The sequence below is a fragment of the Pollachius pollachius genome (assembly GCF_949987615.1).
Source record: "Pollachius pollachius genome assembly, chromosome: 3".
NCBI lineage: Eukaryota > Metazoa > Chordata > Actinopteri > Gadiformes > Gadidae > Pollachius > Pollachius pollachius.
Genome location: NC_136936.1, coordinates 12,634,466 through 12,658,282, shown reverse-complemented (window position 1 = coordinate 12,658,282; position 23,817 = coordinate 12,634,466). Strand labels below are relative to the sequence as shown.

Genomic DNA, 23,817 nt, shown 5'->3' with positions numbered 1-23,817 from the left:
ATTGGTTTTTGTTTCTCAGCAGTTTGTGTGTGTGTTTGGTTTGTGCAATGGGATCACTTTTAACCTAGAAACTACCAACAGGGAAAAAAGACAAAACACAACCACACACACACGCACAAATCCACACAGACACACACAGACACACACACACCCACACACACGCACACACACACACACACAAACCCACACACACAAACCCACACAGACACACACACAGAGACAATTTTTCCGGCTTGTGTGCTGTGTTGGGTGCTGAAGCCCCTGACTCATGTGTGGGTGAACGGGTTCATGCGTTAGAAGCCAGAAGGACAAACTGTGGAGCCATGACGACACAGCCCATCAGGAGGGAGAGACAAGGTGACTGAAGGAACGGGAGGAGGGGGAACTTCACCAGCACCGCCAACAGGTGGCAGCCATCGCTCCCGGCATCTACCCTAGTGCTAGTTCCCTGCTTTCTTCAACGTGTGTGTGCGTGTACGTGTGTATCTGTATATATTTGTGTGTGTGTGCATGTGTGTGTGTGTGTGTGTTTGTGCGTGTGTGTGTGCTTGCGTGCGTGTGCGTGTGTGTGTGTGTGCGTGTCCACGTGTGTGCGCGTGCAGAGAGCGAGAGAGAGGAACTGTGCATGCATTTGTGTCTCGGGCTTGTGTCGGGTTTGTGTGTGGGTGTGTCTCCGTGCTCGAGTGTGTGCGTGTGTGTTTGGTGTGTGCACTTGGTGTGAGAGAGGAACAACTTAATGGATCATTCAGCCGGGACGCTGGTGGCGGGCTCCTTTGCTGTCCTGGTTTTCTATCTCTCAGGATAGTGGAAAGAGGACAGCAGCAGTCTGCCGCCGTTCCGGATGGCTCCGCTGCTCCTCTGCTCCTCCACACAGGCAGCACATTCAAACAGCAATCCTCCTCCACTTATTTGTTATTTCATTCTTCATTCGACACCAGTGAGAGGGACAGCTCTTGGAGGATACCATTTTGTCATTCCTTCGTCGTGTCCTCCTCTCATTTATCCTTCTCTACGGTGGGTCAAATCACATGATCTCTTCCCCAGCAGCTGAGGCATTTTCCAACCTGTTAGTCCCCCCCCCCAACCCCACCCCACTCTCCCCCAAAACGTATGGTTAGTTATTTCTCCATTGAAACATTAAAGCAGTGCCGTGGAGATCTAGTGTATGACCTGTCATCTGTCTGGGTTGGTCATAATGAATGGCCTCTGCTTGTGCCTTTTGCTAACACTAACAAGGAATAGAGAAAATTGAGAGAGAGAGAGAGAGAGAGAGAGAGAGAGAGAGACAGAGACAGAGACAGAGACAGAGACAGACAGAGAGAGAGACAGAGACAGAGACAGAGACAGAGACAGAGAGAGAAGGGTTGGGGGGTGTAGAGGGTATTTCAGAGAGAGTGCCGGATCACTGCAGACGGGTTGGGGAGAAATTAGAAGAGAGGGAGAGACAGAGAGAGACAGAGAGAGAGAGAGAGAGAGAGAGAGAGAGAGGAAAGAGGGAGAAAGGGAGATAAAGAGAGAGCAGGGCTGGCAAGACAAAATCAGACAAAAGATTGGATTCAAACCGTGAATAAAAATGTAGCCGAACACGAGTAGAGAATTTAGCCCTGTTATGTCTCACATCTCTCCTCTCTTGCTTTCTACATTCGGTGTTAGACCTAGTTAGGAGCTGCGGTTCTGGTGACCTGAATAGAAATAAAATTGAAATTCTGCTCTAGTTTCAATCACTTAAAGCGTTCCAGTGAACGCAGCTTACTGGAAGGGAACCTGGAGGTTAGCTCTTGCTAGAGTTTATCATTGCTATGAACTCACTTCATGGAGCACAATTTGCCTCTCCTTTTATGCCAACCCAAAGCTCGTCCCAGCGAACGCATCCCTTTTACCCCCTATTCATAGGCCAATAGCAGTGTGAATTGTGTCTTTCACACTTCACACTCCGCCTTGAGCCTCAACCCATCTGGAACCTTTATTGTTATTATTATTATTGGGTTGGCTTGCCGAAGGTCTAAGCATGTCATCTGTTGGCAAGAGGCGCCAAGGGATGGAGGAAACCAGTGACCCTCTAGTGGTCAGACGACCTGTTCACCGTCTCGGCTATACAAACACGAGCTCCTAGTGATCCAGCCTTCTTCTGCACCAGGAAATATGTGTGGTGAAGGCTAGCACATCCAGAGTCCAGCAGCCTCCACCAGAAGACCGCAGCCCAGGAAGATGGAATTGGGATACCTCTGGCGTTGTGCTTGATTAGGGAGGAGAGTAATCGTCTTATCAGCATCGTCGACACAGCCTCCCGGCCGCTGCATCATTTACGCATGTCTTGGCGTGAGAGTTTATCCTGCTGTTTCGCACTTTGTGTCTAATGGAGCGAAAAGGATGCCCTCTATAAGTTTCTCATCGATTCTGGACGGAGCGTTCATCCTTATCTTTGATCCTAACCAAATGTCGTTCCTCTTGATGTCTTTTGTTCAAGGCCGGTAATTGTGAGGAGGCCTGTTGTTGCACTGACGCGTCGCCTGGCTGTCAAACTTTGCCCCCTCTGTCCTGGGTCCGTGCTCCACACTGCTGCTGCGTACTGATCACCCCCCCGCCACCCACCACCCCCACCCCAGCCTCATCCAATTAGCCGGAGCTCAAAGCTCATCACCAGCCTTTGGTCTCAGCAGTGCTTTGATATCCCAGCTTGTTAGTCAGCGGAGGGAGAGAGACGCGGGCCACCAGGGATATGATTCGATATTTATTTATACAAAGTATATATATCTATATATTTATCGCCCCCGTCTCTTCCCTCTTCAACGCATTCACCAAAGCAGCATGCGTCCGAAACTGTGGGAAATTGAACGAGCTTATTTGATGAGGTTGATTTTATACCAAATGTACAAAAATGATTGAACATTTATGTAGATACATTCATTTTTTGTACAATTTACATAGTAACATTCATAATCTGAATCTATCATTTAAATGTTCTTATTTGTAACCATAATCAGCCATCAGCATTGGGCAGTATTCCCGTAGCCGATGTTGTGTCCTGGATGAAGTTGTTGCTTTGCATTTAGCAGACAGTACGTCAACTTTAGAGCAGCCTTTGGAGCGTAGCAGCAGAGACTCATCATTAAAAGCAATGCTCCAGTTAGCGGCTACGCCTCATTTCCGAGCATGGGTAACCGCCGGCTCTGGTGGTGGGCCTTTAATAACAGTACACCTATTACTGGCTTCCTGCTGACATCGCCCAAGTAAACACCAATTAACCCTTATTGAGTACAGGTGTTGGAATAGCTGGAACACGGGGGGGGGGGCTCATGTTCACCCACAGAGTAGAGCAGTCACCTAGTGTTCCCAGCGCGTCTAAATGCTTCTCGGTGGAGTGTGGCCTGTGCTACCCGGGTGAAAAGATGTCCTCCGAGCTTTCAAGTGTCTTTTGATGCGGTGCTGGGGGGCAGCGTGAGATCCCCACTGAGGGGTTATCAGTAAGGCATCACTTCTGCTCACGCTCAGGTCCTCAGAAGTGATGATGCGGTGCCCTATCGCCTTTGAACAGGTGGGCCAGTGGCCAATCACTTTGCTCATTTCCATATCAAATATTACCTGGCCTTTTGATCCGCCTGTAGTGGATGTGATACGGAGCTGCCCGTGGATGGACATGCATATGGATGGGATTCAAACCCACACCTCCTCCTCCTCCTCCTCGTCCTCCTCTCTTCCCCCCTTCGACTGGGTTTCTGTGCTCAAACTCTGCTAATCAAAGATTCTTTATGATGCATGTTCCTCATAATCAAAAGGATCTGGATCAGTGTTACCGATGTACATGCACCTGTTGTGTTAACTTACAAAGGCTAAGGTAAGGAGCTAGGGTGGGAAAGTCAAAGGGAAGGAAGATAGGAGGTAAGGGAAGGAAAGAAGGAAAGGAGAAGATTTCCAAATAGACAGACAGACACACCGGATAAGCCTGCAGCCTAGTTTTCCTCTTACATCTCTGTGACAGCTATGTGAGGCTAAAGCCTGATGGGACATTTTGATTGACATTGCTTCGCATAGTAGATCTGCTTGGGAAATAAACAGAACATTCTGCTTGCCTTCATTTTTGTTGATGGGTAAAATCCGGTAGAGCTTTGAATACTTGTATTCTGCGTCCCCAACTCTGGGTTTTTCCACTTCCTTTAACGATCTTTAAAGTGTCTGCTTGCCACTTCTCAACCCAGATGTAGTTATCTTTAAAATAGCACTTCTACTTCATGAACTCTTTTTATCTCAGTCAGTCTGTCGGCCTCCATAGTCTGACTTAGTGAACTCTCTGTCCTGAATGCAAAGAAAAAGGCCATGGCGTTTCCCCAACGGGTTTGGTTTTGGACTCCCTCTCCCCGCCCCCCCCCCCCCCCCCCCCCCCCCCCCTGTCTGTCTGCATCGGCAGCTATTTATATCTCCCTCTAACGGAGCGGTGCCTTTGCGTCACTCCACTGGGCCATAATGGGAAAAAGGGACATTGCGGTTTCGTCTCGGCGGTAATTCTCCTCCGTAACCGTGTGTCACCGTGAGGTTGGCGGCTCTTCCAGTGAGTCATCTTGTTGTCACCTCGACACAACACACTCTAATAGGGTTACATGTGGGCTGGCCAGAAAAGCACAGGCATGAGTGCTGATGGTGATCAGCATGGGACAGTACATGAAGGGCGTGTTGTTAACATTATATTCTAGACTTGGTAAAAGTGGCGCCTGGTGGCGTGTTGAAGTCCTCGTGTTGTTCTAGAGGCACTCTTCCTGAACGATACCCTCCGTTTTGAGCCATCATCTCATCACATTTTTCCTCCAATAGACGCAGCCGCCTGACACACTCAAACGGAAATAAATAAACAAACAAACCAACAAGAGCCAACAACCCACACAGCACCACCTACACCTGTCACTTGACGTGACGCGATTGGTATTTAATGAATACACTTGGGAGCAGGCTAGCGTGCTGTGTTGTGTGTATTTTGGTTTGTCGCACACATCCTCTTGCTATTCCGGAACAATAAATGCCAGATATTAAATAAAAAAAATACCCCCAGGGGGCGATTCAGAGGAGAGAGGGGAGAGCGGCACAGTCAGCCTTTGGGCATTAGCCACAGAGATTATCCCGTATTAACCACCAGGCCTGTCTGTAGGTTGATAGGAAAGGAACGAACTGTGGAAGGTTTTTTTGGCGGTCTGCCGGGAATTGCGCTGAAAATGTTCTCGGTAAGATGATGACTAAGGGGTCTTTGGGATACTGACTGTTGTTTTGGTTGATGTATTTCCATCCACCGCCCGATATGGTATGAACATTTGAAAAATATACTGCAGCAACATGAAAGGATTGAGTATTTTGCTGAAAGTTTCGGGAAGTGAATCAAGATGGACAACACATGCTAAGAATATCAAACCCACTATCAAACTCATATAATTCATAGTAATGAGTGCTCATATAGCACTTTGCTGCAGTGGAGAGGGACTTGGATGCAGTTAAAAAATATATCTTGCATATTTAGTGTTTAACTTGTAACCTTTCATGAGGATAGTTTACAAAGTTTTTTCACAGTAATTTTCTCCATCTAACTTTCAGCAAGCATGGATGAGCAAACCTTGCATACTAATTTGCCAAACTGTTTGACAGGGGGGTTCTGGGATGCGGAAACGTTGGGGCCTAAGGCCGGCCCTCTGTAGGTGTTCGGGGGGGCGCGGGCCCTCACCCGGAACATTATTTTGATAAACAAGCTCCATTTCGATGCTCTTTTATGCAATCGTGCATCCTATTTACATTCTAGGTATATTTTTTTATCGTTGAAATTTTTTAATGTGTACTCCAAAAACTGTTTTCTTTCCAGATTATTATGAATTGCGATGGTATAACTTTGGTAGTTGTTATAATTAAAACTAGCTTTGATTAGAAGCATAATACTTCACAACTACAATAATGAATTATTGATATGAATTATTTTAAATACAGTTCCTGCAGTGGATTGCAATGACAGGCCTGTAACAGGTTCTCTCCCTCCCTCTCTCTTTGTTCCTCGCACTCGCACTAAATGCCCATGTGCCTAATAGTGTAAAGTAGTTGCTTGAATGACACGCAGACGACCCAAAACGTACTTGTGTTATCCTTTTATTTTCGAGGGCTTTATTGCATGATTGGAATGAAAAATGAACAGATCCAGAAGAATGCTAAAAGAAAGAACAATATGTTTGTATTATTATTATTTATAAAGAAACCTTTATATATATATTCTTTTTTTATTTGATGTATATATTTATTTGATTGTTGAAAAGACGATTGCTATTGTATATATGCTATATATATATATATATATATATATATATATAATTGTTTTAGATCCTCTGCTATTCATGAATCATTCAGGTCCTCGGATGCTCAGTCCTCACAACACTTTTTAACAAAGACTAGAAACAAAATGGATCTCATCTAATGTAAACCATCTCCTTACCCCAACTGTGGACCCTATCACCTTATTTCTTTCCACGGAGAGGTGGTGTGTTCAGCTTGGCTACAGAACATTTGATTGAGCTTCACCTCCCAGGGCTTTAACACTGATTTATCTCCACCACCTGATCCCTCTTTTGCTGTGGTCACAAGAAGTAAGAAATCAATATTTTTTTTTTGGTTGATGTTAAAGCAATTTACCGTGTGTGTGAAAAGATATATAGCCAAGAACGAAGCTTTAGCTTTAAAAAAAAAAACCCTAACTATCAGTTCAGACACATAAAAAAAAAGTCCCCAACACATGATGAGGTTGTTTACGAAACAGTGGCCATGAAACAAATAGAAAAGCATTGATACCCAGCGGAACTGCCAACCTGCCAAGATGTCTCTTGCTTAAAAGAGAAACTGGTATCAGGCGTCCTTTTCCATTATGGTGGGCCTTTCTTTTTGTGCCTTTCCCACCTTGCTGTCACGCCTCCCTTGAGACGTTTCTACATTTCGAGAAAATTACAGTTCTCCGTTTGAAAAAAGCAAGTATTCAGAGGCAGTGGTGACACATATCTGTTGTCAACCGTTTGCAGAAGACCACGATTTCAAACCAATGGCTTTATTCCCGTCCTCCACTCGTATCGAGTGATAAACCCATGACGAGCACATGGTGAAGAACAGGTAGAGACTGATGCTAAACACAACACAGCTATTTTAAGATGCGTGGTTTGTTTCTAGTTTTTTGTATTTCTCTCCATTCCTAAAATAGCTTTCTTTATAGAGAGCGTTTATTGAAGGATTGAGAGCATTGCATGCATAACATTTGCAGAACAGACAAACACACACAAGCAAACAAACAAACACACACCCACGTACATACACACCCACTAGCCAGCACCACCAGCACCACCATAGGCATGCTGGCGGCGCACAGTGGGTCAGCCCTCACTCTGAGCACTCTTACAGTAGACTGGGAGTGAGAGGCAGTTCTTCCTGCATGTTTTTTCCTATGTGGTTATTTGAGGATGGCTCCCTTTGTGTTTCGGTTCTCCCAGGGTAGAGCAGGTATACTCTGTGCCTGCAGCCCTGCTTTGACCTGGCTCGCTGAGTGGAGGATGCTGCACTGAAGAGTTGTTCTTTATTTGCAGAGGCTGGTTGACAGCAGGAACAGAGCGTTCCACTTGCAACGTCTTCAAGACTACAGGCCTGACAGGTGTGGTAGCCCTGTGAAACACAGGGACTGATCTGTATATCTTTGTACCTGAAGTCCCGGGAACATGAGGCACAATGTTCACCGTTAGCTTATGCTGCTGTGCCTATTGGATAAGTCTCAGACTCATGTTGCAAAAAGATACAATTTGTATTAAGTATAGTATGTTGATATATGATACCATGGAACAAAAAAAGAAAACGTCATTCAATATACACATACAGTACTCTTCTCTGTATACTAGTGCTTTTGTTAACAGGCATTCAATGTGTGTAACCTTTGCTAATGTGCTTGCACACTGCCACGACAAATCCCCCAAAAACCAACAATTTTGTTAGTGTGCCCAGCCCTTCAGTTTAAGCATGGTGTGTAAGTACCTTATTAGCGTAACAAAATCAGAACACCGCGTTGAACAACAAGTCAGCTATGACTTAAACAGCCCAAGTTCAATGCCAGTATTACAACAAGGTGACCCCAACAGATGTAGACATGTAAGACAGAATTGATCCGTGGTCTAGATCCAAGCAATAACCAATGCAAACACTGCACACCTGCTGATGTGTGACTGGTGTTATATTTCCGGAGTGGCCCGGCTTCTCAGGGTCTCAATAACCCGGTTCAATTATTGTTCCTCTCCAACAATCTGCAAAGTGCTTTTCTAAAGGAGTTGCAGGGCTTTGACGCAGCAGCGTCTGTAAAGGAGAGCCCCCGCCCCCCCCTCCAGTCGCAGCTCGACTTAAACACAAAGCGGCTTCCGACTCGCTGCAGCAGCTCAGAACCCCTCTGCTCTTTAATCATAACCCGTCGCGCTGAGCCGGTCCCAGTCCCACACTCTTTGTTTGTCCCACCCGGTTCTCATCTCTTCCTTTTCCACTTTTCACTCATCGTCTGCTTTGTGTATGACACATCCCTGTTCTGTTGTTCTTTCTGTCCATCATTCTTTCTTCTTTTCTCTCCGTCCCGTTCGTATTAGTATACACTGCACACACAACAACCCGATGACAGGATGTTCCCTCGGAGTTTAGAACACGTCGAACCGGGTTCCACTTTGGAACTGATTATTTTGGGTGAAGGAAGCTGCGAAACCCTTTGAAGGCACAGGGCCGGAATCCTGATAAGCAGCGTGGAGAGCGTGCGGACAGCCGCTTTGATGTGCGGAGAGAGAGAGAGCGCTCACATTAAAGGCTGCTGCGCATCGCGTGCACTTTCTGACCGCTCGAGGAGCGCAACGTCGGGCCGTCTTATCTCCCCGGCCCCCTGCATGATGAGAAAACCCTCAACACAGAGCTCGGAACATTGTCTCCCTGGACGGGAAATCTCTCTCCCAAATGAGATTACTGGAATTGTGTTGTAGCGCTGAAAAAACAAATGAAAGATCTAGTGAAAAAAAGCGCAACAACTAAACAGCCGGTAGCGGTTCTCCCAGTTCACCCCGTAGAGAGATACACAGAGAGCGCCAGCTGGAGTGGGACTTCAGACAGTGATGTTCATGCTATTATTCACGTGATGCGCACAGTGAATGTGAGGCTAGTGGAGACACAGTGTTGTACATTCTGTACATGATATGGCTGATGCTTGCTGCCGCTTCCATTGTGTCACCGTGCTCGGGATCACAACGGCTTGTCTTCTTGGTAAGAAGAAGGCGTGAATCCGACCTCCACTCCCACGGACGTTCTCCACAGAACCAATTAGAATCCAACAGGGCAAACCTCTGAGACGGTGCTATTAATCTCCTTGAATGTCTTCTTGTTACTGTACATCCACATTGTAGATAATAAGGCTTAAGCAGCCTGCAACACTGAGTTTAAAACTGGCATTTTATTAGACAAAGAGCCTTCGATTTTAGTCTTCCTCTGAATATAAGCTCTCTGGAAATCAAGCAAAAAACAAAACAGTATCTTAACCACCAGCTGTCAGTCAGACCTTATAGCCACAACATTTATACGTACCACACTGAAATGTCACAGTATGAAGCGGAGAACTTCAATTCATGAGATGATGTCTGCAGGATTGAGCTTTTATTTTGAAGACACAGACCGACTGGTCACACACTATTGGAGCTTGTCAATCATTGACCACATAGCAAGAGTGACAGCAGACCCCTCGCAGCCCCGTCTTAACACAGCGAACACACAGACACAGACGCACACAAACACACGCACACACACACGCACACACACGCACACATACACGCACGCACACACATGCACACACACACACACACACACACACACACACACACACACACACACACTCACACACAAACAAGGGCGTACATACACACACACACACCCAGAAACAATCAGAAATACACACTGTTGCTCCTTTGTCGTACAAGCTCAGCGTGTGCCCACTCTTACACGAGAACATAGTGTTTAAATAGAGCATTCCCTGGGAACAAGTTAATTGTTTTGACGTTTCATCGTGCTTCTGCCAAAGGCTAGGATATTTTATATCATCAACACCCTAACACTGTGGCTGCCTCAAGAAATATTATCACACAATATTACCGCATATATAATATATATTACTACAACCACAAACACTAATTGCCCAAATTAATGAATTACTCACTCAAAGCTATCAACTTGAAAGTTTTGTTTTGGTTGTCAGGTGTCAGGGCAGTGTGTATATCGGAAGAGCTTCCATGTCTAGCTGTCCTGGTCAATGTCATTGTAAGCCTAGTCAGCTGTCAATCATCTGTCAAACCCAACATTTTTATAGAGAACAGCATGGTTTCAGCTAGACAGACAAATGGTCAACAACAAAATAAGTTTTGCTAACTAATTGATCTGAGAAAGAAGAAAGACTCCCAGAGGTTAAGTGACGTGGATAACTGTAATACTAACACAATAGAAATCAGGCTGTAGGGAGACCTGAAGTTCTTGTAAAGCTCAGCAGATGATAACCCCAGCCTTAAACCCAAGCCTGTCTTTGCTTGACATGAAACAGCTGAAGACAGCCAGGATAAAATAGATTACCACGACCAAGACAAGTATATGCCCTTTGTTGGATTGAAATCACACATGGTGCATTGTTTTTTAATTTATATGATCTGATTTACTATTATATATGCCAAACTTTAACCATCAAACCAATGCTTTTTTTTTATTTTTTATAAAATAAGCATTATTCAGGTATTTATTGTTGGAGGTTTTTATCTAACTTAGATTGTAACCAACTGTCTTTTCGGTTGATGTCCATTTCCACAACCTCTGTTATTCCGATCTCAGACTATCTATCCATTAATATTAATAAAACAAGCCTCATATCTAAATGGTTACTCATTCATAAGTATCAGAGTGTACACAGACATGCGAATATCCATAATATGTACAGTAAATCCGAAGAACATGACATTTTTACGAGTTTTCTAAAATTAAATCATGATGAAAGAATGACCCTTAACTTTGATGCATTTTTGAGGAACACAAAAATGAAGTGGCGTCTGGAGATTTAAATGTCACAGGGTACCATCCTTATTCAGTCAATAATAGTTGAAGCGCTCTAATGGCATTCCCTGGATTATGAATCATGTTTTACTGTCGATGTGATCCATTCAATGGTGGGATAGGGAATAGGGCTCCTTATTGGGTCAGTGTGTGAGAGAGTATGGGGTGTCTTGCAAGCGGATATCTGCCCCTGAATGTGTAGGACTTGAACAGAAGCCACATAGTGTGCGTAGCTTGCACATAGTGTGTACGGATGTTTATGCAATATAAAAGTGTTGTTGTTGTTGTCCCATTTGTGTGTGTATTTGTGTTTCTTCGGTTTGTTGCAGTCCGTGTGGACATTACCTTATTGAGGATCAGATGTGATAGTATTTGAATGGTTTAAATTTGTTCTGCGGGCCACCTCAGAAGTTATGCAATGCATTGAGATAATTTACCTTCTTTCTGTTTTTAAAATGATTCAAACATCTAGAAAGAGATATTTTAACTCAATCTAAAATGACAATTGGGGAGCAATTTCAGAGTGATTTTAACCCTCCCTTAAACCCTGAAGCCTTTATTTTTTATTATATTAGGTTCTATCTTAGTTATTTTGGATTTGGAGGGCTCAACATTAATACCTCCTAATTCATATTGACAATCTCATTCCACAGCTCTGGCTAGCTGAAATGTTCCTTATAGTATGTTAGACTTTGTTGTAGCAGCTGTTACAAAGGTGAGTAAACAACATTACATTTCAATATTTGTTTTCAATTTACCTCCAATGTTAGCTAAAATAGTTTGGTTGAAAAATCTGGGCCAGGCCAAATTTAATATTTCTCCTACATTTTATTTATCTTGTTGTTTACCTCGGTTGTTACGGTTAAACATATACAAAGGAATCTCATATGTCTACAATCCCTTCTTGACAACAAACCTTTAACGGCCAAATAATGTCAGCCTTGGCACAGCCTTCTAGCCTAATATTTACCTTTAACAACAGCATCCGTCTCAGTACCTCTCTCGGTTTAACAAAATGCACTGTTACTGAGTCTGCACCAAAACCCAACTCAATAATGGTACACAACAATAGGAGAGATCAATCTTTTATTTATTCCAAGGTAGCTCCGAGTGAGAAAAAAAAAGAAAAGTAATGCGCCTCAAAATGAGCCAACACACACGGCTAAGTGGCAACGGTGCTGGCTGGATAATAAAACCACTGTGTCATAACGCACTGCTTGTGCATTTCATCTCTGTGCCACAGACGGAACACCATTGCGTTGCTAATCTTTCTTTAAATGCTGCATAAAGATTCCTATTAACCGACACGTGATTCTTTTGTCACTCTGTGTAAGTGATAGTGTGATTATGCAGATTCCCCTGCTCTTGATGCTTCTCCTCTCGGCACCATGGGGGGGGGGGGTGTTCTCACGTTCACCATGGGAGAGACATGCCGGTGATAAATAGTTTTGTAAAAGCGTGATAAGTTATTTTTATGGAATGCGTTATCATTATGATTCACACTGGGGGGTCTTTCAGCCGAACCACCGGGACTCACATGGCATGCTGCACAATTTGCGCTCTTCATTTTCACACACACACACACACACACACACACACACACACACACACACACACACACACACACACACACACACAGACACACACACAGACACACACACACACACACACACACACACACACACACACACACACACACACATGCATGAAAGCTAATTGCCATCAGGTTACCTGGTTACTGTAGCTATAGCAACAAAGATAGATATGAGAACCATTGCACACTCTGGAGAGGGATATTATTGCACCTCAGATTACCACATAAAAGTAATGATGCACAGCTTTTCACACGTGCACAGGCATATACAATGGATGTGTGTGTACATCCATTAGCGTATGTTCAAGTACACAATTGTCTTAGAGTATATTTCCTTCTAGATCTGTCTCTTTCTCTCTCTTTCTTTCAATCTTTCCCTCTTTCACTGTGTATATGGGCACGTGGGAGTGAGTGTGTGTTTGTGTGTCTGTGAGTGTATGTGTTTGCACATGGATAAGTGTAGGCTGGAGAGACTAAGGAGAAAGGGAGTGAATGTGTGTGTGTGTGTGTGTGTGTGTGTGTGTGTGTGTGTGTGTGTGTAGGTGTAGAATGGATGTGCAGTGCGCAGTATGTGTCGTGTTTATATTTCTGACCATTAAAGTCTCCACCCCCCCAAACCACCCGTATTATCACACACCTCTCAGATGAGTCAGCCATGGGGGTGTTGTGGCTGGTGAACTGGTGAAATAGGGCCCTCCATTATGGGCCACTGTTAAGCTGTCCATGGTTTTCATAGGGTAGGCTGAGAGACCCGGGCCAGACCCCACTAAAGTTGTATCTTCCCAAGAGTTTGTTGAAGAGCAATAATCATATAATGTTGCCCATATACATACACATCAGAAAGGCATTTTGAAAGTGGCTTCATGACACGGTTGCAAAGAATGAGTAAATTACCTCAAAGATATTATTTCTAAAGAAATTATTGAAAGGATTCACCCTACTATCATTTCCTCCATTATAGCAAAGCTAAGGCAAGCAGGGAGAGGAATCAGGGATTCAGAAATAGATGAAGGACAACTCTTACACAATATAAACAGCCTTACTCGTTTTCTAACTTGCTGTCAATCTTTCTTCGTTCACATTAATAAATAATACGGCGCCACTGTGGATAATTTAGTCGTGCGTTAACTTTGCAAATTACAATTACATTAACGGCTTCAGTTTCATGTATAATTTACCACGTTCTACATCTTCTACGAGGCTTCAGAATGTTCTGCTGCTTAGCACATCAGATCTCTGTCTCTCCTCCTCATCTCTCCCAATCGTTAGTTCCATTAAAACTCAGCATGGTTTCTCTCTCTCTTTCTCTCTCTCCCCCTCTCTTTCTGTCTTTCTGATTCCCCCTCCCGCTCTGTCATTTTGTCTTGCTGACTCCCTCTCTCTCTCCCTGTCTCTTTCCTTTCTTTGTGTTCACATATAGATCATTGATCCGAACATTGGTGGTGGGGTGTGTTGAGTGTGTGCCTATTTATTTGTGTGAGTGTGTGTGTGTGTGTGTGTGTGTGTGTGTGTGTGTGTGTGTGTGTGTGTGTGTGTGTGTGTTTGTGTGTGTGTGTGTGTGAGTGTGTGTGTTTCATGCACAGACGGAGCCTGAGCCCACTCTGGGCCCAAGCGTAAACTGATGACGCCAATACTCTAAATGGGATCCCAGCCTCCGTTGCGCTTGTCCTTATTGATCCATTCAGCTCCAGGACAACTATCCCAAATTAGCAAATAGATCATTGCAACTTGCTAAGCAATTCATTTAGCCTCAGAAACTGTTTTGTGTTCGCCCATTCGGGAGTACAGATAAAGGAACCAAGGTGAGGTTACCAGCTGCATAACAGGATGACTCGCTCAAAGGTTTGTTGGCACCCTGGGTGCGTTTTAGGGCTCTCCTCATAGCATCCAACGGCTAACCACCTCAAACCGTGAAGCGAAAGAATGAACATTCAAGGGAAAACAATTTTGATGCACTTCAGCAGTGGTTGTATTGAAGCCGGCCGTGTCCTTGAAGTGCCCCTGTGTTCTGTCCTTATTGTGGTGTGGTCCTGAGAGGCACCGTGGTGCTGTCTGCCAGGGCCCTGGGAACAGCGCCGCTCTGAGAGCGTGCCAGGGACTTGGACCCGGGCTCTGAGCCGCCGCAGCCCTAATGAGCCATGTGACAAGCAATGGGCTGTCCGTCGCACTCGCTCGCTCTCTCTCTCCATTCTTCTCTCCCCCCCCCCGAATCTCCTCCTCTCCATATTTCACATTCATGCATATACTCTGGTGTCTTTCAACGGGGGACTTTGGCTATTATTGTTTGTTAGCATCCGTCTGTTCATCCACTCTCAAGCCTAGCGGTTGATCCGCTGCATTTTTATTGGCTGCTTCTTTCTTACAGGCTCCACGTTTAATCCCAGCAGTGAAGCCTGCCGATAGTGGATGATTGGCTTTTTATGGTTCCGGGTGCAGAGCTGTTTGTTGTGAAACACTGTTGGTTGTGTTTCTGGTTTAGAAAAAAGAGCATTAAAACGTAATTGAAAATTGGTACACACACATTGGAGATCAATTAGTCTGGATAGATCCAGGCCATCGGGTACCGGGCAGGACAACGTTTTCTTCTGTTTCACTTCATCTCATTAAATCTGCTGTGGGAGTGTCATGTTCTTGTTTCAAGGACTAATATTAAGTGTCATATTGAAATGCAGCTAATTGCTGGCCAGTTCTTTAAGAGTGACGTCCTTTGAAAGCGAGTGCCAAAACATTTGCGTCGCGTTTTGATGTTCTACTCAAAACATGGCTCCAAATTGAACGTTAAATTGCTAAATCAAGATGTATGACTTATTTACTCTAAAGGGATTGTACAAAATATACAGGGAGGTATCATTAAAGGTTAAAGTGTCAGATTTGGAGGGTTGAAAATTTGCTTACAATAAATATATCCTACACATCCATTACATTTCACAAAGACATAATGATTGACATGGGGACTTTTTTATTCTTGATTCTTCCTGAGAATGTCTCTTTCCAAAGCAATCGCATGTGAATTGTGCTTATTTCTTCCAGTCTGACCTCATAGCTGAAACGTTGGTGAAATGCTTCCTCCAGCTGTATTTTATCTCTGAATTCACGGTTGAGAAGGTTGTCTAGGATTAGAGACGTCGCTAAGCCTTAGTATAAACTCTGTTTGCAGGGCAAACGGCACCAAGGTATCGTACCAGCAAACTTGGCAATAGGCAGCTGTGTCCTCTTTCACCTTCAACGGCTGTACAAGAACGTTTTTCCTCCAAATATGTTTAATTATTGATGGGCTATGGTGTTGTTGCAGAAAGCTGTCAGGGTGCATTTAGTTATCGCTGCATGACAAGGGGGCAGCTTGCTTTGGAGTGAGGTGCAACGTTATTTCTTACCATGTTTGCTAGTGCGACAATAATTTGAGTGTTTGGTCAAGGTATACAGTTTCACCCATGTATGCATGTAGATGTGATCCTTGAATTAGGGATGACATACAATTGTGTAAGTAACAAGTCACACAACACCCATACAAGTATGAGAGCTGTCAAGTGTGTCAGTTTGTGTGTGCATATGTGTGTGTGTGTGTGTGTGTGTGTGTGTGTGTGTGTGTGTGTGTGTGTGTGTGTGTGTGTGTGTGTGTGTATGTGTGTGTGTGTGTGTGAGGGCAGAAGATAATCCCTAATGGTTCACTGGTGTCCTGTCGTTCAAAGAGAGAGACTCTATAAGCGACCTCATAAACGGACACTCTCTGTTCTCTCTGGGCTTTCACGGTGAGCACCTTCCACTTTGGATGGACAAAAGACACACAGAAGCAGCAGTGCAGGAAACAGCAGTGCTGTCTGTTCAACAAGGTCAAGAAACATTCATAAGGTTTTATTTAACCATTGCTCCTTTTGCTTCTCCTTCGTCTCCTTATTTTTAGTTCTTCACAGACCCCTGTGCCAGCAGCCCTTGTCTCCATGGAAACTGCAGCCGTGGCGATGGAGAGTTAGAAGGGGAGACAGCTTACACCTGCGAGTGCACTGAGGGCTACGAGGGGGAGAGGTGTGATCAAAGCTTACCCGACCCATCCACTGCCAACTGGGACCCGGCCACTCCGTCTGCCCCTGAGCTGGCTACTCCAATCACCTCCACCGCCTCGGCCGCCACTCAACCGCAACAGCCAACCAGCTCCCCCTCCACCTCAGCTCCAGCCCAGCCCACCCTGCAACCATGGCAACCAAAGGCCGGGCAAAGGCTGCTTGTAGTGCTGTGGGAGGCAGAGAGGGTAAAAACACTTTGTCATATTGTATCAAATAGACAAGGAGCGTCTTCACTGGGATCTGTCTCTGAGTAGAATATCGTTATTGGATTTTTCGCTTTTTTCTTTGTTTGTGTGTTTGTGTACCTGTGTGTGTTTCCGTGTGCATTTGTGTGTATGTGTATGTGTGTGTCTGGTTGTGTGTGTGTGTGTGTGTGTGTGTGTGTGTGTGTGTGTTTGCGCATACATTTGTGTGTTTGTGCGTATGTGTATGTGTGTGTCTGTATGTGAGTGTGCGTGCGTGTGTGTGTGTGTGTGTGTGTGTGTGTGTGTGTGTGTGTGTGTGTGAACGATTGGGGTTGTGTGTCCTTGTGGGGTGCAGGTGACCGAGGGTCTGCACTGTGTGAGCCCGGAGCTGTGTGAGCTTACGTCCGGGACCCTGACTCTGTCCACAGAGGTGCCAGAGGAGACTGCTGTCAAGTAAGGCTACCGTCCTGGTATTCCTGCAGGCCCTCCTGCTCTCGGGGGGTAAATGAGGCCTTATTCAAATCTATTGAAGGGTTGTCAGACATTAGCAAGAGAAGCTGCACTGACGACCAGATGGAGGATAGTCAAAAAATATATTAAAAACCCATTCTAACTCATTCAGTAGTGGATCTATTGAATGAAATAACCCAATTTGTCTCCCTTCCTCTTGGGAGTGAGCAGAATTCAAATCTGTTAGTGACTCACTTCAAAAAAAACGTTGATTTCCCCCCAAAAAATGACAACACAAGCAACCTTTTGTCCATGGCCCTAATCAAAGGGTTGTGCTCCTTCCCAGCACTACCTTGGCAGGCTAGAGAGGTAAATAACGGTCATGAATTATGCACGGGGAGCAGTGGTCAAGGTGAATAGTGGAGCCCCTTAACGCTGTTCACTTCATTAGTGATAACAGCCACGACTCTGGGCTTGATCACGCTCCCATCGACTGCCCCAGGCTCATTAGCTGATCCTCTGTACCGTTTTGTTTGTGCCCTGAATACCCTCCCTAAAAAAGGCATGAAAGGACGAACACACATGCAGACACTCACCTCAAACACATGCGGAAAGTAAGTGCACACACACACAGACGCGTACACAAAACCACCACTTCATTTGAAGTGGAGGAGAGGTAGAGAGAGGGAGAGAGAGAGGGAGGGAGAATGTGTTTCATGTGTTTTTCTCTAAATTATTTAGCATTTATGAATAATTACGAATTAATTAGTATTAATAAAAAATAATGACTTATTCATTCATATTAAATATATATTCGAAAGGCACTATATCATAATATATTAAATGATATATATATTTTTTATTTTTCTACCTATATATACACCTATATACCTGTCTCCTGGAGCTAATCTATTTTCTCGGCTCACCTGTGATCCCCCCCTTGCAGGGTGCTGGTGAACGCCAGTGGGGCTCCGGTGCTTTGGCGTGTGGGGGAGGAGGGCTTCCTCCGCTCCTCTCTGTTGGAGGGCACCATGATGTGGTTCCAGGAGGCTGTGGATGGGCTGGTGGTACCAGAGCACTCCCTGCCCCTGGGACAAAACTACTTCCTGAGTAAGACCCTGGCCACACACACACACAAACACACCTCAAACACACAGCAAAGACACTTACAGTAGCACACAAACACACACACACACACACACACATGCACACACACACACACACACACACACACACACACACACACACGCACACACACACACACGCACACACACAAACACATAAACACATGTAAACAACAAAGATACTTAAACTAGCACACACACCAAACACATGCAAACAACAAAGACACATACACATGCACACAAGCATGAATACACACACACAAACAAAAATTATATATTCATATAAATATGCATATGATCCTTACTTTTTGAAGTAATAGAAGAGCAGGTAGAGATGAGAAGGTCTGCAAGGATATGTCTACTGTACCAACGAGAGGTGCCAGCAGGGCACCATCACCACCATTGAACTCTCAAAGAAGAACAGCTTTGACATCAAAGTACCCCTTTCACACGTTTTGCAATGACAGAAGACATCTTAGAGCTAATAAAATATAATTTTGCATTCATTCTTTAAATGTCATTGAGGGAGAAGGGAATGCTATTTGCATACATGAATATAAATTGAATATTTGCATATAAAGAAAACACAAAACTCTACTATTTTCGTGTTTGTGATTGCGAATAATATTCAACCTTTGTTCGAATACGGTACACACACAGCCACACACATGCACCCACACAAGCACCCACACCCATGCACCCACACACACACACGCACGCACGCACGCACGCACACACACACACACACACACACACACACACACACACACACACAGACACACACACGCAAACACGCACACACGCACACACACAAACGGGTGTTGTTCGAGACCATCACTTGGGATATTAAAAGCTTGTACTGGCGGCGGCAGGTGTTAGATGGTAGGGGTTAATGTGAGTCACGCTATCAGACTGGGGGGGTCATGCTGCTGTCTCCATCACTGTGAGGCTGGCGGGCCCCTGGCAGTGGGGGATGGCTTACTCTGTCTCGGCAAGGGCTGGCTGGTTCCACATTGCTATGCTACAAGTACCCAGCGGTTACACAGAGCCTACCCTAACCCGCCTGGACACTGACCTTGCTCATGTCTCACAGCAGCGTTACACAGCCTCTGTGACTGCTTAAATCATCCAGGGAGCCAGGAGTCGGTGGGGGGAGGAGAGATGGGATGGATAGAGAGACAGGGAGAACCAGAGAGAGAGAGAGAGAGAGAGAGAGAGAGAGAGAGAGAGAGAGAGAGAGAGAGAGAGAGAGAGAGAGAGAGAGAGAGAGAGAGAGAGAGAGAGAGAGAGATTGATTCATACTGCTAAGGAGCCGGGCAGAGTTATAAATTAAGTGAAGGAAATTGAGACCGAAGATAAGAAGGAGAAAGATAGAGGACAATAATAAAGGTGAAATTGAGAAGGATTAGAAGCCATTTTTCCTCTTTAGCTTTTAGAAAGCATAATATGAGCAAAGATATAAGTGTACATACTCTCGTACAAGAGGCAGCATGTTAAATGACTAGGGTATGTAAGAAATTTATGTTTGTACAGGCACCTGCATATCTGCAAATGTGTGTGCATCTGTGTGTGTGTGTGTGTGTGTGTGTGTGTGTGTGTGTGTGTGTGTGTGTGTGTGTGTGTGTGTGTGTGTTTGTTAGGTACATCCCGCTGGGATAATAGTTTATTGACTCGGATCATCCTCTTAATGTTGCCAGTTAATCTTTATTGCAATGTTATATTCATCGAGGACCCCCTGTAGCTGTCTGACTTGATGCGGCTCCTAATGCTACTTTATTTTATAGTGTGGGCACCAAGACACGGCAATACTTTACTTGAGAGAGTTCACTTGAGAATATTATTTTCCCATAGTTTCCCATAGTAGTGAGGGCTATTTTACAAAGCATAATATTTTTCTCTGTATTCAATCCTTTTTTTTTCCCAACACTAATCATTTGACAGTAGTCATGCCAGTGCCCATGATTAACACTATGAGATACACCTGTGTTTTCCCTACCGTTCCGTCTCTGTGATAAAGGCCTTTTACTGCATTACTCCTTTTCTATGTTCACAAATAAGCATCATTTTGACCTGTTTTAAGGCATACTGCGTGTGGGCTCCCCCACTGCCCCGGAGGTGACACTGCGTCTCAACCTGACGGTGAAGGCCAGCAGCTGCGTGGAGCCAGGCAGCCGCTTCAGTGACCCACAATGCTCTGGGAAGGGAAAGTGCATCACGCAGCCTTCTGCGGTAAGTCCGGACCCTTCCATAGAGGATGTCCACCGGTGAGCCAAGGCACGGTTCAACATGAAGAATTGTAATCAGTGAATCCAACATGAGACATTGAAATCATTGAATCGTTGAAACGTTAAATCCACACTGTGTGCAACATGAACAAAGATTCACTGAATCCGACTTTACACATTGAATTCAGTACACATTGCAGACATAGTTGACCTTCACACCCCTTCCATATACCACAATGGTAGGAGACATTAGGAAAAAAGGCTTTGGGGAAAAGACCCTGGTTAAGCTATAAAGAAGATGGCCTGGAAGTGTGTCTCCACTCTCTCACCTATCCAGTTACACAAATCTATTGATTAACACATTAAACAACGCAATGGCGAAACAACGAAAGTGAGCATATCCATGGCAGTGCCCAGCAATACAAACAACACAGATTTGTTTCTGATCAATGCACGCCGGCCAGCTCATGGTATCATGCTCACGGTAAAGCAAACAAAGAAGAGAGATGCACTCTTATCAACTGGGGCGCCCGAACATCTTAAACACCCCCCCCCCCACCCAGGTCCCCGGGGTGCCATTGAGGAGCAAAACAAATGGGAATAGGGAGCGGTTCTGAAGGAACATGACCAGAAGAGGTCCTATCAGAAAGAGCAGAGCAAGCCAGACGTACACAGACGTACACAGAAACAAGAGAGGGCCAGCCCCGAGACAGGACAGTGCAGATCTGAACAACACGGCTCTGATCTCAGAGCACACTGAAGGCTGGCGATGGGAATCGGCCTGGGAGCTGAACATCATTGAAAGTTTATTTATTCTGCGATTAAAGCCCTCGCTCTTCAGAGGCTACCAGAGGCTAAGAAAAGACCACAAAATCCCCACCCCACCAGTGCTTTATGTACTGCACTGCAGTGCAATCTATTAATCATCACTCTTCATTTTGAGAGCGCCACATAAGGACACAGCATCTGTCGTTGCAAATAGAAGACAGCTAAAAAATAACTTGGGTCATTTGTTCTGTGTCTCCCCACACCTCTGTTGCATGCACTCTGCAATAAGGAGGAAGAGGAGGAGGAGGAAGAGGAGGAGGAGGATGAGCAGCAGGGGGAGGAGGAAGAGCAGGAGGGGGAGGAGGAAGAGCAGGAGGGGGAGGTGGATGGGAGCTCTTAGTGGAAGGGAGGAAGAGGGTTCTAATAGAGGAGCGATGGTGAGATAGTGAGGGGAGGCACGCCGGAGCCGGGGGGGCTGCGCAGAGTTCTAGTGCCAGTTCTTTGCATCCAAATCCCGGGGCTTTGGGTGCAAAGGGTCTGTTTGTGCTGAGGCTGACGCTAGCTTAGCAAGTTTCACAATTTCACAGAGAAGGTTGGAGGAGGGGGGGGGGGGGGGGGGGGGGGGGGGATAGGCGGTGTTTCAAAGGCCTTGCTGCCAAGGAGTAGCACGAAAGTGTTGCCTTTCGTCTGAAGTCGTTATCCTTAACGCATGACAATAGCTGCCTCGTTATCCCATTGTTAAAGTAGGGTTTGCCGTCGTGCCGCACTACTGCAGCAAGAGCGTGGCGGTACTTTCTTTTTTTCTTCTTGCCTCATTATTTTGTCTTCATTCAGAATTCATATTGAATTAATGTACTCAGAGACGTTTCGAAACAACGAAAGTGTTCAACTTGTGTGTGTGTGTGTGTGTGTGTGTGTGCATATCTGTGCACGTCCCCCTGTCCCCGTCCCTACCCTACAGAGCACGTTCTTCTGCGAGTGTGAGGATGGATACACAGGCATCTTCTGTGAGGAGTTTGACGCCTGCCACCACCGTCCATGCCGCAACAACGCCACCTGCTCCGACGTCAGGCAGGGAGACCAGGGCCGCAACTTCACATGCGCCTGCCCCGCAGGTGTGTGTGTGTGTGTGTGTGTGTGTGTGTGTGTGTGTGTGCGTGCGTGTGTGTGTGTGTGTTTGTTTGTTCTATGTAATAATAGTTAATAACGCATCAAAACAAACAAACAATCCCATTAATATTTTCTGTAAAAAAAATAATAAATTATTATTCTCTCAGTTTGTACATAAAAAATAGTAATAATAATAATAATAGTAATAATAATAGTAATAAATGGACAAATGACAGGACCATCATATTTATGTTGCACTGTTTGACTATACAACGTGGCACTGTGGTCCATCCACATGTTAAACTCTGTGGAGGCACGTTTCCACTCTCTGCTGTGTTGCACACAAGGATATGAAAGGTTTCATTGAGATGCATGGAGACCCACTTAGGGCTTAGAACTTTACCCACATAGAGAACAACATGGAGCTCTCCTCTTTGCGTCGGAGAAAGACTCTAAATGAAGGAGATGGAGAGCCTTTGATGTCGTCAGTGAGACCTATTTTGGAATCTAACCACACAGCGAGGGCAGACTAGCAGGGACGTGTGAATTATCTGATGTAGTTGGAGCAGACGACTCGTCGCACCTCTCCCATAAGGCTATGTGCCCGCTAACCATCCCTTCATGAGGTAATGTATGAGTGAAGCTTGTGTTTCTTGTATTACGCCACCGTTACAAGATACCAGGTATATGGATACCTCATCCTTTTTAACCTGCTTTTTAACAGAGGTGGCCAATGTTTTTGTTTATTAGGGAAACCAGGCTGGTTTTGTTGTATTGTCCATGGATGACAAAGAGCATGATGTGATGGTTATGTAATTAGTCAAACATTTTATTGATAAGCACGTGAACATGCATTGAAGACTATTTTTCCTGTTTTTTCACAAATTCTGTTAGGCCGCCTAATAAATTCAAATCAGCGAGAAGAGGGATAATCTTTTACAACGGCATATGCCGACAGATTGTTTCATGCAATAACACAGCTCTCCCCATCTGCATTATTGGATCATTTGAGATAAGTAGTAATACATCCGAAAACAAGCCCGCTTCAGCCCAGAGCGCAAGGAACAACACCGCTATCGCTGCCAAAACACCCCTGCTGGCAAAGTGGACAACTGAGTGTCTCTGTTGGCCTTCTAGGTTATGAGGGGGAGAGGTGCCAGTTTCTGGTGGACCACTGCCTGTCCCAGCCCTGCAAGAATG

At 45.1% G+C, this 23,817-nt stretch overlaps 1 protein-coding gene across 1 annotated transcript in view; it reads left to right on the top strand.

Annotated features, from left to right (window-relative positions):
- Positions 1–23,817, top strand: part of dner (delta/notch-like EGF repeat containing) — a gene marked incomplete at both ends in the record, with an annotated part of 34,644 nt that overhangs the window by 918 nt on the left and 9,909 nt on the right. The window contains 6 exons of the mRNA XM_079732503.1: positions 16,596–16,940; positions 17,296–17,393; positions 18,337–18,500; positions 20,595–20,743; positions 22,469–22,622; positions 23,755–23,817. The exon at positions 23,755–23,817 is cut by the window's right edge and continues 51 nt beyond it. Coding sequence (XP_079588629.1) covers positions 16,596–16,940; positions 17,296–17,393; positions 18,337–18,500; positions 20,595–20,743; positions 22,469–22,622; positions 23,755–23,817 — 973 coding nt within the window. The remainder of the gene's footprint in view (positions 1–16,595; positions 16,941–17,295; positions 17,394–18,336; positions 18,501–20,594; positions 20,744–22,468; positions 22,623–23,754) is intronic.